Source organism: Oryzias latipes, chromosome 1 (genome assembly GCF_002234675.1).
Source record: "Oryzias latipes chromosome 1, ASM223467v1".
Taxonomy (NCBI): domain Eukaryota; kingdom Metazoa; phylum Chordata; class Actinopteri; order Beloniformes; family Adrianichthyidae; genus Oryzias; species Oryzias latipes.
This window is the reverse complement of record NC_019859.2, coordinates 8,754,796-8,769,236: the sequence shown is the minus strand read 5'-3', so window position 1 is coordinate 8,769,236 and position 14,441 is coordinate 8,754,796. Positions and strand designations below refer to the sequence as shown.

At 39.2% G+C, this 14,441-nt stretch overlaps 1 protein-coding gene across 2 annotated transcripts; it reads left to right on the top strand.

Moving 5' to 3' along the window:
• Positions 1-2,186: 2,186 nt before the first annotated feature.
• On the top strand, positions 2,187-13,971 carry LOC101169661 (E3 ubiquitin-protein ligase pellino homolog 1). 2 transcript variants are annotated; one of them, XM_011473463.3, is made up of 7 exons: positions 2,187-2,410; positions 6,772-6,949; positions 10,394-10,523; positions 10,746-10,847; positions 11,500-11,697; positions 11,797-11,985; positions 12,590-13,971. In XM_011473463.3, the coding sequence occupies exons 2-7, from the start codon at positions 6,810-6,812 to the stop codon at positions 13,154-13,156; spliced, it is 1,326 nt and encodes a 441-aa protein (XP_011471765.1). In that variant the 5' UTR covers positions 2,187-2,410; positions 6,772-6,809; the 3' UTR covers positions 13,157-13,971. The 2 variants fall into 2 exon arrangements, with proteins under 2 accessions (XP_011471765.1, XP_004065722.1); XM_004065674.4 differs by having other exon boundaries at positions 2,187-2,414.
• Positions 13,972-14,441: the final 470 nt, after the last annotated feature.

Below are 14,441 nucleotides of genomic sequence, written 5' to 3'. Positions count from 1 at the left end.
AATAATGAAAAAGAAAAGGAGAAAAGAGATGAAGAAGCATATTTCCTCATAGCTAGGCATGCACATTTCTTTAAGACTATAATTGTACTATGATTACATGGAGTCCTATATGAACAGTATGGGACTCCATACACTGGTGTCCATGGATTACATGAAATCTTTCCACCTTTATCCACCTTTGTCATGGTAGGGAGAACACTCCAAAGTAAGGGTGGGGTCATCTAAGATAGCACAAGGGTTAAGGCAAAACAAAACTACACCTAGAAACCTGAGTTGCATTTCTATTTGTGGTCAGCAGGGGGAGACAGAGTCCGATCGATGGGTTTAACATAAACTTGTCGCCGGAAAAAAAGTCAGCCATAAATAAGCAATAAATAAAGCAACAATGAAAATTGAATGTTAAAATATATGATTCCAACACTGTTGCATTTTTAATTGACAAGTTCAAGTAAAGCTAAATGGAATATTAAAAATCTTTTTGTTGTTTGAGATTATTGCAAAGGTGCATTTTTTCCTCAAAAAACTATTATTTTGTTTGTACAGACATCTAATTTACACTTGATTTTCTTACAAGAAAGAGAAGTAATCTGGAAAACTTCACATGCACTGTTCAGTATGTCCTGGATCGATTTTAGGTCACTGACTCGGATCAAAGGGGACCATTCGAAAAGAACCGATCTCAATGAATCGTATCGTCAGACATCAATTATGTTGTGAATCACACTTATTGGTCAATGTTTTGGAAAAATTAAGATTTAGAAAAGTTTTCTCCAAGCATGATATCTAAGTAATTTAAACTGTTCAGGTCTATTTTTAGCCAGACTCAATTTCAATAGTTTTAAGTCAAAGTCGATTTTCTAAACTGTAATATTTGAGCTGCTTTCTGTCTCTCCAGTTAATCATGTTAATCTGATCTTTGTGGAACATTGTGTATTCTTCATGCCACCATAGGTACGTAAGTCCGTTGCTGTGACGTTTTCTGTTGCCACGCTGGTTCTTCTTGCTCTGCATGTTTGCACACAGTTTACTGCACAACACCAAAGCATTTTTGCTTTTTATACTACAGCTCAGGTTCCTATGTTTTCTTTTGGCTCATGATCTTGTGATGACTTTTGTCACAATAACCTGAAACATCCACACAGCCTCTGTTGTAATTTCCTAAAAAAAAAATCAGGAAGCTCGTCAGTTGTGGGAATTCTGTTAGAACAGTGATTACTGGCAAGATGGAAGGTCAAACGGGAGCAAAAACAGACAGGGCTGAGTTAAAAAATTACCCCCCCCCCCTTATGTGTTAGTCTATTGTGGACAATTAAAAAAACATTTATGTTTGGAAATAATGACAACTTTCTTTTTAGTCAAAGAAAAACACAGTTTTCCCTCCAAAATAAAAAGGAAAACACAATTAAGCGAGAGGAAACCTAAATGTGATTCAGTGAAATGTCATAATTCTGGGCAGAATGAATACAAGACAGTGATTAACACTGATACTTAGGATGTAAAAGTACTACACAGTGTTCTTCAAGGTCAACTTAAATAGACTTATGTAGTAACCCCATTAAAGAAGAGCAAAAGCTGGCATTGTGGAACGGATGGGTGGGAGGTTAGAAAACCCATTTAAAACTATGAAACATGTTTTGTTTTTGTTTTTTTTACTGTACAGAAGAAGTACCACAAATGAAACTCATATATATTAATGCAAAGTCTACACCCGCCATGATTTGAACTGGAACCCTTGGTATGGTGACCGTTTATTAATTTAGTTTTGCTGTTTCTCGTAAAAAAATGTGTTATTTTTATTATATATTTTTCTTTATTAACAATGTTTATTTTTATTTATCATTTGTCAATTGTCAATCAATAATTGTCATTTATTGATTTAAAAAATGTCAGCTTTGATCTCTCTGTTTCTATTCAAGTTCAATTAAATGTTATTCCATTTAAAAAAATAACAAAAATGTCTTAATTTTTTATTTTAAGTACTTTTTAAAAAAATACATTAATTAATATAAGTCATTGATTGATTTAAAATTGTATTATTTTATTGGTGTTCTTGTTCAAATTAAAAATATATTTTCAGTTCAAATCTTTCAAAAATTAACCAACCTTTCTGACGAGGTAAGCTCGGTCCCAACTCCTACCGCTAGGTGGCGGAAGTGCACCATTCCGTTTGGCATTGTGCCGCCAGTAAACACCAAGAAGAAGAGCAGAGACGGGACAGAAACTTACAGCCGCTCAAAGAGAAGAAAGGACGTCGGAGTTTATTATTTGTTTTGTTTTTAGTTGTGGCGTGCATTTAAAATTGTTCATGAAGAACGACTTTTTTAAACCTTCTTTTTAAAATTGAAGCACCGTCTTTATCGCTCCTTCAGTCACCGAAGAAATTTGGAGTACTTTGAACATTAAAAAAAACGTAGGTGAGTTTAATATTTAAGTTTCTTATTCTTTGTTTGTCTAAAAGTTTTTTTTTGGGAGAATGTTGGTGGCTTTAAGAACAAAAATTGTGTAAATGTCCTTTTTAGCTGCTGTTGTACTGGACCAAAAACTTTTCAGAGCTTAGCTTAGTTTTTGTCAGTTGCTAACGCTAGCTTACTGGTGTCTATTAACACTAATTCAAGAATAAACTTGTTGTAAACGGGAGATTATTTAATTTCCTTTGGATCCCTAAAGTTGTTTCGTTTTAAAATTTTCATAGGGGATTTATGTAAAAACGTCTTTGTAGTTTCGATTAACCGTGATGTTTCTTAAAGCTACACATTTTCCTTCCTACAGGTTTATTATATAGCTGTTATAAAATCAAAATTTTAATGAATGTTATTTTTCCTGAAATGCTTAAACTTTCTTTTGTATTTGCTTCTCAACTGACTCTGAATCAAACTTGAGGTGTAAAGTAGTTGTGAATGTGAAGTATATTTATGTTTAAAAAAACAACAACATTTTGTTACGCTTTATTTGGGGATTCCGAATGTGAATAGTTGGGTTTTAAAGCCTATGGGTTTCTTATTTGGCTGATCCTTCTCGGTTGTGGTTGCTCTGCCTTGTCTGTGGAGCCCAGCTGGTCTCCTTTGTTCTGCATAGCAAAATGATTAACACCCCATCCTCACCAAAGCATCTGCCCCCACAGATGCTGCTTTTGTCCCCTTTTTTATTATTCTAAAACTTTGGCCTTTGCGCTTTTGTCTGACTGTCTGCAGAAGTCAGATCTAGGCTGGCATGCCAAGCTTAACTAAAGATTGACCTACAACACAACTAAAGTGGTTTTAAACGAAGCAGCAAAAAAAGGGTGAAGACCTTCAACCTGTCAGCTGTCAGGAAATTCCAGGCCCACTTTCTTATGAATCCACTGGGGAAAGTAATTATGCTGTTTAAAAATGGAGAGGAACAATTTGTCATTTTGAGACCAATTGATGGAAATGCTTTAAAAGCATTTCCCAGAATTCTTCAGGAAGCAAATTGTGAACCCAATGACGGTTCAAAGCCATAAATCGGAGCAGTAAAACAGCGGTTCACCAAATGTTTCTCAGAGCGGTGGTGAGTTGCAGTCATCGTGTGGGTGGAGAGCTGGTCAGGCTCTGGATGTGTGTGAGGCGCACACACAGGAGGAGGTGGAGGAGGAGGCGGCGTTTTGGGCTGATTGCTCTGTTTTATGGTACTCACAGTTGTGCGTCATCAGCTGCTGTTTACTCATGCTAGGACAAAGGTTTCAGCTAAAAGATGTCCCAGAAAATGAGCTGAAATTAGGGAAATTCAAGCTAAAAAATGTAGTCAGACATTCCTAAAGTCTTATATGCATACGTTTGATTTAAAGGACAATAGCACTTCATTTTTTATTCATTTTTATTCATCTTTGTTCGGCTATGATAAAGGTCATTCTTGAAGCAAGCTGTCTTCAAAAGCATTTATAATAAATAAGTTCAAATAGAAGTAACTTTTTACTACTAAAGTAAAATATTTTATCTTAACCTCCTAAGTTTTATTGTTGTAAGCCTTTAAAATAAGAGCAAAAAATAATTAATTTCAGTATTCATATGACTGCTGACTAAAATGTAACTGCTAAATGTGCATAAAGAACGTAAGTTGAACAAATGTTTGTGATGCGCTGCTGAAAAAAGACCAAGACTTTCTCAAGTTCTTATAAAACATACGGTAAACCACATTTAAACTAAAAAAATTTCAATTTTCAAAGCAGATTTTATGTTAGTTTGATCCTCAGATATTGATTTGTGTTTTTTCTTTCGTGGACAAAGAACCCTATTTAGTTTCCTGAAATATACTGTTGTGCAGAGGAGTTGCAGTGGACTCTGACAAGCTGCTAAATATCCAAATCCAAATGTCTTTTAATTAGGGCTGCACGATATGAGGAAAACTTGCGATATGCGATATTAGTGATCAATATTGCGATAACGATAAATTTGCGGTAAATAAACAAATAGAAAAATAAACAAAAACATCATTCCCATTTCATTGCAACAGTTTAAAAATTATACTCCAAATGACCCTCATCGACATGGGGGACAAACGTCAGGGTGGCTAACCCTGGTCCTCAAGAGCCTCAACCCTGTCTGTTTTCCAATTCTCCCTAGACTGCTCGATAATGATAACCAAAATCAGTCAATCAGGATGTGAAATCACTTGAGTCAGCCAATCAACAGCAAGCTGGTTACGGAGAGCTGGAAAACAGGCAGGGTTGAGGCTCTTCAGGACCAGGGGTTAACATAATAGGCCTCCATCTGATTGGTCAACAATGGGAAGGCGTCCATCTGATTGGTCAAAGCATAAAGGGATTTATTTGATTCGTTAAATGCTTCAAGCTGCTAGAAGATTGTTTTAACACATTTTGGGTTTGCGATTTATTGCGATATTCGCCGTCTTTTGCGATATGCATATTGCAGAGCTGGATATTGCGATAACGATAAATTTGCGGTATATTGTGCAGGCCTACTTTTAATTATTATTGTTCTGTTTTTATTCAAAGCAATTCAACTCTGAGTTGTTGCCGATAGTCGGGGCCGTTGGGACAAAGTGCGCCCACCGCCCTTCAACTCCGCATTTCTGAGAGCTCTCTGTTTACACATTATCTGGCTAGTTTACAGCCCCTCACACCCACAACCTAACATAAGCGATGCAACAAAACTGCTGAGCAACAACTGGAGCTATCCAGACCTACAGTTTTTAGCCCGATAGCAGCTCAGATGAGGAAAACAAAAACATACATGGATCTAGTCGTCTGCAAGCGAATGCATCAGAATGAGGGAAGGTTGACCGCCCTGCTTTTTTTCTTCGTCACAAATAAGCTCCTTTTTTCCATCACTATTTTTTTCGTCTGCTTCTGATTCACAGCAATTCGAATAAAGAAATATTCAGAAATGCAATTTTAGGCTTAATTTTCTTTAGACGTGTTCTCCATCGTCAGAAAAACGCCATAAGTACATGTTACAAACACCAAAAGCATGATTTTCATCGGTGTGGGTCTTAAAAAACCCCAATTTCCATTAAAAACAAAGATCTCAGTTTACTTGCAGGTAATCTCAGTTCAGTGTTTAGTGCACATATTGAGCAAGACCAGTAAAAACCACAAGTCGAACATTCTGGGAACACAAAAACATCTAGAGCAGCAAAAGTACGTTTGGAAACTTTCTCAGTGCACTTACGAACTTTGTGCAGATCAGTACATTGGGGGGGGGGGGGGGGGGGGGGGAATCTATTCTCTTGGATTAAAATCATAAAATCTGATTGTATCAGTTGAGTGTTTTCTAAAATTATCTGCAATAAAAGATAAAAGGTAATATTTATGGGTAAATAACGTAATCATGTTTCAGTTTTTCCTGAAAACAGAAGCCTGCTTTTGTCCCTTTTTTTGTCGACACATCAAATGTCCTGAGTTTGTTGGTCTCATTTCCTGTAAGACACGCTTTCTTTAATGATTGTCTGGACGACATTAAGGAAACTTTTTCTGAATCTGCTCATTGTAGTATTTCAATTGGTTTTGGAATCAACTTTCTGTCAGTAATACTTTTCCCTGGAGAACCCAAGAACAATCATTTTCTTTGTTCATTCTGGATGGCAGCAATTTACAGTCGCCAAAAAATTTAAAAAGGGGGGGGAAATGGCAAACAATTTTGACCCCATGGTTTCTCCAGGGTAAAGACTTGCAGAAAGGTTTGATTAAAGTAGCTTTTATGTCGAAAATCAGCTCAATATTTTCAGAATAAAGTACAGAGTAAGGCCTCAATATTTGACCATAACTAACTCTTCTAAAAATCCTGTTGGCGGTGACTTTTTAATTTTTTTTTTAAATAACCAGAAACAAATTTGAACCCAGGTTAAGATGAGTGCAGAGTTTGACGCGGTTTAACGTTGTGACGGTTTCCCCTCAGCCTTGTGACGTGGAGCCGTGTCGCTAAATGAATGCTCTGCTTGTTTGTTTTTTTGAGGACATAAATGTGTTTTCACATCAGTTGCAGTGTTCCTCGTGTGAGTCATGGATGCAAACGACTGTTTTACACCTAACAACCCCACTCAGTGTGCTGGAGTGAATACCTACATTGTTTGGTCCGCTTGCTCGCCGCACAAAGGCGTTGTGGGTGTATTGTAGCTCTGAGTGGTGTTGTGTTTAAGGCCTCTTGTTCTCCTCTATGAATGCAAAAAGACGATTTTTAAGTTCTGAATAGAATATTTAAAGTGACGTTCTCTAAAGATGAAGATGTTTTATGTCTCATTTGTCAGCAGCTAAGACCATGAGAGTTGATTTTTGAATCTGATGTTTGTCCACAGGTGATCTGCTGTGCAGCTGAGCTGATGGCGGTGCTTTGATGGTGACGCCACAGGAAAGTCCTCACACTTTCTTCACTGAGAAAGCTTCACAGATGTTCTCATTGGGTCAGGAAAACATCTCCACCTCCAAGGTGTCCACCAAAGCACCAGTCAAATATGGCGAGCTCATCGTGCTGGGGTAAGACTGCTGCTCATGGGGTTAAACCACTTCGCACTGTCTGTCTTATTTTGTCAAAATTAAAATACATAAGGAGGCTCCAACATGAGAACAGGAAGCTGCAAGCTCTGACTTCTCAAAGATGTTTAGATCAATTAAAAAGTGTTTGGTTATCCAGGTCGAGAAAATCAAACACAAACATGGAAATGAAGTTTAAACTTTAATTAAACAAATTCGGAAGAGAGAGGAGGAGGAAGTACACCTGTAGAAACTAAGCAGAACAGTGGTCTTCAACCTTCTTTAGGCCACGGAGCGGTTTAGTGTCGGACAATATTCTCACAGACTGGCCTGTATGAGGCTAAAGTGGCCGTCTGATTTTTTAATTTTAATTTGAATTATTTTAGCTTCTAATTTCTCTTAACTTTTGAGGGTAAAGTCCATCTTCTGTTAATACAGTTGGTTTAAAGTTTATTTGTTCACCAGATTTCATGTAGGAATCCCTAAATTGTGACGCAAGTTTTCCCTTTACCCATAATTGTCAAAGTTGAAGCTAAAATCCGATGCCAACTTCAGCCTTTTCAGAGTTTTAAGGTGTGACGGATAAATACAAAGAAAAACAGAGACTAAACCTGGTATTTTCCAGAGTTTGAACAGCTTTGTTAGCCGCGTCCTCGTACATTAGACAGCTAGTAGCTGAATATTATGCATTTGTTTTATCATAGTGAGTGGAAACAAGTGTCTCAATAAATCCATATTTGCAGTAAAGACTCCTGGTTTTTGTCTGTTAAAGGCAGTTTTCTTTTTCTTTAAAGTTGAAGGCTCTTCTGTTTCCTCTCTTGCTCTCTTCAGCTAAACTTTGCTAGCTTGGTCGTTTTAGAGTTTGGCGGCCGCTTTAGGAAAGAAGCAGATGGATTTTCAACACACTACCGAGCGACTTGACAGATGTCAAGAATGAGTTGGATGTGGTGGAGAGTCCAGTAGTTTTCCAAAATAAAAAATTTGAGTTATTTTTTTCCCCCTTCGTGGCTCGGTACCAACTGTCTCATGGACCGGTACCGGTCTGCGGCCCGTGGTTTGGGAATCACTGCAGTAGAACGCATCTTCAACCTACATCAACAAAAAATTGCTGCAGCTCCGCCCATTTTCGACTGAACAGCAGCAGCAGGTGGAGAACCGGTCATCACCTTCTCACAACAGAACATCAGGATCTGCAGAAACGTCTTAACGCATTGATCCTAAACATCAATCTGGTTTATCCAATATCAGATTTTAAAAACCCGCTTTGAAGAAAATTGTGTTTTTGTGGCATTTTTCCGACGATGGAGGAAATATGTAATAAAAATTAATCTTAAAATTGCATTTCTTAGTATTTCTTTTTTCAAATCGTTGTGAATCAGGAGCAGACAAAAAAAGTCAGTTTTAAAAATAACATTTGTTACGTAGAAACTATGATGGGTGGGTCACAAGCTCCCTGCTCTGCTCCATTTTCAGAAGCGTTTAAAACTGTACTGCTGGATGGCTCCAATATTGCATTGGGAATGTTAGGTTGGGGGTGCGAGGGGCTGTAAGCTAGCAGACGAGCTAGCTTCAGGTGCAGAATAATGCTTAATGCAAAAATCAAAATGCTTTCAATGCTAAACTACATAATGTAACTAAAAAAGGCCAAACACTGCCTAATAATGCTCAAATCCTAGAATAAAATACAAAAGAAACTGCTTAAATAAGTTATGGGTTACGGGAAGGGGGGCGGGATTGCTCCGCAACAACATTTACGCCCACAACCAAGATGCAACTTTCTACTTAATTATTGTCGCTCTGCAGAAACTTTGTCCTAGAAAACAACACAGGGTTTTTTTGAGGATAAAAACGGCATAATAATAATTAATAGACCATTGGAAAGGCTTTTACAATAAAACAGTTTTCACTTAAGTATTTATATTAAAATGAACAAAGGTTTATTTTATATTATTACAATGATTAATTATTTTATTCATAATAAACTAAATTGTAATTCTTCTGCTTAACTAAAGAAATTAAAAGAAAAACTATGAATGGATTTGATTAATTGATATTAAAACTGTAACTTTATCCAACAAACCCAAGAACTATGAAAAGAAAAGATGATTTCATTTATTCCAGTGAGTTCCAAGGATCATAAACTCCTTTTCACAAAAGGTTTTTGTGCTGCAAAGGCTGCGGACCTGAAGACGCAAAGGTAAAAAAAAACTTCAGGCAAATGTAAAAAAAAGCCCAGACTGACTTCATGTCTGTGGTGCTGCTCGGCAGGAAATCACATTATTCATGTTGATCTCTTTGATGTCTGATCATTTAGCACAGTGTGTGTCTTAAGGCGTTTCTTCTTTCCTGGTGAAACCCCCCAGCAGGCTTCAAACAGAAAAAATGATCCTCTTGTTTTTCACCTAAATACTCCACACCTTGATGCATGTTTGAAACCTGGTAGTTTAGTCCTGGGATTAGTCCGCACGAAGCGCCTAACTGTGAGAACAACCGTCGATCTGAGCCGTGTCCTTCAGCGTCAGCTCTTTTTTGGCGCCTTCGATCTAAACTCAGGAAAGTGCTCAGAAACTTGACCCCAAACGACTTCCTGGCTGAAGCCCGTTAGCTGCAGGAGGTCAGGGGGCATCAGGAAAGTTGCGGCTCCTCTGGTTTCAAACCTTTTGTTTGCTTTCACAGGACTGTGTCTACGTGTGGATTTAAACAAACTGTAACCTGCAGTTACCGCGCTCATTTTGGTTTCATGTTGAAGAGCCTGTAGGCTGTGAAAACACCAGTTTTGTGTCTAGCAGTAGAGCTTGTTCCAGAGGTCTGGGCTTGCCTCTGTATCTCAAATGCAGGAAGTGTGCTTATCCAGAGTAAGAAAGGCTCCATATTTAACTGAAGCTGTGTTTGTTCAACCCTCGGCTGGCGGCAGATTGGCTCTAAAGGGCAACCTTCAGCTAAATCCACTCCCAGCTGAATCTCGCTGCACTTTAAGACGGGCTCAAAGTATTAGAATGAAAGTATTAATCTTTGTTTCAATTTTATTTAAGTGAGGTCCAGTTGAGCAATAGTAAACCTCATAACCACGGCTCTTAATTCTGGTCGTAGCCTCTTTTTGCCCTCCCAAACACTGCTAAAGTCCTTCAGAAACGGATTAAAACTCTTTCAAATAAAGTGTTAACCAGTCCAAGGTATGTTTAGTCAGCCTGAATTTAGGCTAACGGCCAAATATGGATGTACGAACACTGTCAAAGCTGAAACTTCTCCAAAACAGACATAGAAAAATTCTGCCTATATCATACACACTCATGGAGACATCAGGCTCTGCCTGTAAATGTAATTCTCAGACTAAAAACATTTAAGAATTGAAGGAGGAAAAAAAAAACAATGTCAATTTGATGAATAAAATCCAAATTTCCTTTTCACATTTTTAACCGTATAATATTTTGCGCCTGTTCTCTCTAGATGTAACGGCTCTCTGCCCGGTGGCGAAAAAGGGAGGCAGAAAAGTCGCTTCGCGCTGTGTCGTAGGACCAAGGCCAACGGCGTGAAGCCCAGCACAGTTCACACATCCAGCACGCCACAGGCTGTCAAGGTAAAACTCAACTGATAAATGAATTCTGAAATGTTTTTCTACTTTGCTCTTAGATGTATCATCAGTACCACTCTGTAGAAAGCTACGTTACACACTAACTGCCTATGGAATTTTTAACAAGAATAGTGAGACATTAAAACAACCCCTTCGTGTGTTTCATGCTTTTAACATCTTGAAGTTTTGTGCCCCCCCCCCCCCCCTCTTTTATTTTTATTTTTTTAGGCTGTCAGCAACAAGGAGCAGCACAGTATTTCATACACTCTCTCGCGAGTGCAGACGGTGGTGGTGGAGTACACACATGACAGCAACACCGACATGTTCCAGGTGAGATGCATCTAGGTCATCATGAGAGGATAATGCCAACATTGAGCTAAAATCATTCTATTAGCATGGCATGCAAAATGTACATTTACATGATTGTAGTGTGTGACAGGAGAGGGAGGAAGGACACATTAGAATGTAGCTTAGCATTTCATTTCAGGATTTTAGCATTAATAACGTAGTGTTTGGCCTTTTTTAAATTACCTTATCATGTAGTTTAGTGTTAGAAGCATTTTGTTTCGTGCGTTTAGCATGATTCTGCGTCTGAAGGTTGATTAATAATTTGTGTTTTTCTTTTTTTTTTTTTATCATTTTTATTTTCCTTAGAGCTGTTTGCCTTTCTTTAGGCTTTGTTTTACACTTTGACCTCTGCCCCTTTACTAGAGGAAGGTGAAATCTTGAAGCTCTTTGTCTGAAAACAAACTTTCATCTCTGTTACAAGCTTTTGAAACTGACATTGAGCGCTGGTGTCGTCGTGGTCTCATGAATGTGAAAGTGAAGACTGGGTCCGCAGGGGGTCACAGTGTTTTAACCTCCTGGTGTCTCTGGAGCATAAACAGTAATTTGTGAAGATCTATGGTTGGTAAACTCCTGTCAAGATGCCACTAAAACACAGAAACGTGAGGCCTTTGCTCTCCTGTTCTAATAATTACAGATCGGTCGTTCCACAGAGAGTCCTATTGACTTCGTGGTGATTGATACATTGCCTGGAGGGCAGATCCTCACTGACAACCAAACCACTCAGAGCACCATCTCCCGCTTCGCCTGCCGCATCATCTGCCAGAGAAACCCTCCCTTCTCTGCTCGGATCTACGCTGCAGGCTTCGACTCCTCCAAAAACATCTTCCTCGGGGTCAGACGAACAGATCACTGCAGCAAACGATCGAGTGATTTACTAATTAATCAACTGTTTGATGGTGCTAAAAGAAAAAAACTGTTTTGTTCCTCACAGGAGAAGGCAGCCAAGTGGAGGATGCGGGACGGTCAGATGGATGGACTGACCACCAACGGTGTGCTGGTGATGCATCCTCACAACGGCTTCAGTCAGGACTCCAAACCCGGTTTGTGGAGGGAAATCTCTGTGTGCGGCAATGTCTTTGCGCTCCGGGAGACCAGATCATCACAGCACAGAGAGAAGATGGTGAGTGGTACGCACAGACAAGTGCAGTTTGTGGGGTTTTGATTGTCCAAAATGACAATCAAATAGGAAATCCCTCTTATGTTTTGGGGTAAAACATGATTTGGAAAATTGCAGAAAAAAGTTGCGTTTCCTGATACTGAACCAAATTGTGCCAGAACAATAGAATTTTCAGCACATGGTCTATAGGAAAACTGAAGGCAAGTTGGAAAACTCTGTTCTCCTTTGAGATTTCATTCTTGATTATTTGTTTTATTGATCTTTATGTGAACCTATTGTTTGTTTTTGCAAACCTTGTCCTGGAATTAGAAGACTTTTGGCATATTTGCATTTTTTTTCTTATAGAACCCACTCTAATCATCTTTTAATCTATTTTAAAAAAAACATTCCCAGTGTTTTTTTAAATATGATTATGCTGTTTTTAGCTAAAACCAAAAACTTGTTGTTTTCTAGGACATAGATTCTGCAGTGCGGCAGTAGTTCTTTAGCAAGTTGCCTCTGATTAGTGGGTGGGACTGTTGGCGCAGACACTGAAAAGGATTCAGATGGTTCCAAAGATTGATGGATGGAGGCTTAAAGAGTAAATTACATGATCTGTTTGATCCAGGTGGAGTCAGAGTCCAATGAGCTGGTGGACGGCTCACTGATCGACCTCTGTGGAGCCACCCTGCTATGGCGCACGGCGGAGGGACTTGCCCTCACCCCCACCATCAAACACCTGGAGGCGCTGCGGCAGGAACTCAACGCCGGGCGTCCGCAGTGCCCCGTGGGTTTCAACACTTTGGCCTTCCCCAGTCTACGACACAAGGCCGTGGTGGTGGAGAAGCAGCCCTGGGTGTATCTGCGCTGTGGCCACGTGCACGGGTACCACGGCTGGGCGGGGCGCCGCAGCCCTGCGGATGAGGCGGAGCATCAGGATTGGGAGTGTCCCATGTGTCGGGCGAGGGGGCCCTACGTGCCGTTGTGGCTCGGCTGCGAGCCGGGCTTCTACGTGGACGCGGAGCCCCCCACCCACGCCTTCGTCCCGTGTGGACATGTCTGCTCTGAAAAGACAGCGGCGTACTGGAGTCAGATCCCGCTGCCGCACGGCACGCAGGCCTGCCCATTCTGTATCCAGCCGCTGAGCGCCGACACGCCCTGCATCAGACTCATCTTCCAAAGCCCGCTGGACTAGAAAACTCCTGTGACTTCACAGCATTAACCAACAAAGGGAGGGGGCTGTAACTTAAGTAAACCTTTTTTTTAAATTTCCAAATAAGTGCATTCATCTGGTAGATTCCTGACAGATTTTTTTGTACTTCTATTTAACTCAGTTTGCAGGTGGAAGCCCTTTTGGCAAAAGTTGTAGTTTAATTCCTCTATTTATTCTTGTGCCTCTTTAGTGAATCGGTTCAACAGCAGGAAAGTTGCCTGTGTTTTTCCTAAACATCTGACAAAATCTATTTTCTGGACAACACTGGAGTGTCAAAAAATGTGAAATGTAACTCAAAACTCTGGGATCTTCTTTCTCTGAAATCAGGTAAACTGTTGCCTAATCTGTCTATTCATTTTGACCTTAATTCATATGAAAAGTGCATTATGGGAAACTTGTGAAGCTGCTTGCGACTGGAAGTATCTGAAAAGGAGTTTTTTTGTTTCTTCCAACCAAATCAAAAATGTAAAAGGTGTTTTAAACAAGCATTGTTTAGTTTTGAACTCTGTATAGTGTTCTCTAGTAGCCCCCATGAGGTCATTCCTGATACTCATCTTCATTTAACTGTGACTGTTTCTTCTCTAGAAGTTCAGCTTTTTAATAAAGTAAGATAGATTGTTTTTTTTTAACTAAACAGGCACCTCTTGACCTAACCACTAGTTAATGGACTTTTTTGTCTTTTTGTCATTTTAATGCGTTTATGTATGACTCTTGGTTTGTTATCACAGCTATGCAGTTTTGCCTCAGACTGTTTTTGTACCAACGGAAAACAATAAAAAACACTGCTGAGGTTTTGACACAGTTTGTTTCCTTCTAGATAAACGTTATCATTTTGTTTGTTTCTTTGCATGAAAGATCACAAAGACACAGAACATGAAATAAACCCAAAAGGATGGAAAACCTTTCCTAGAAATATGCAGACTGGCCCAATTACACAAAGACTCAACCAGGAAGTTATAAAAGAAACTGCAAAAGGGCAGGCCTAACATGACTCGCTCAGGTCAAAGTTCACATAAACTTTTGGGCAAAAATAGATCCATGGGAGACTCCAAGACGCAACTAAGCAAAAGAATTGTCACAAAACGGGACCTTTCTAGAAACTGCATCCTGTTTCATCAGAGCAGAAGCAGAAGAGGCATTTAAACAGAGATTTTAACATGTTTCTAAAGTCAACAAAGAAAGTAAAACAAAATGGAGGCTGTTTTTCCAACAGTTCAGATTACAATTATCAATGTAATGATCAAAAACTGCATGTTCTGTTACCTGA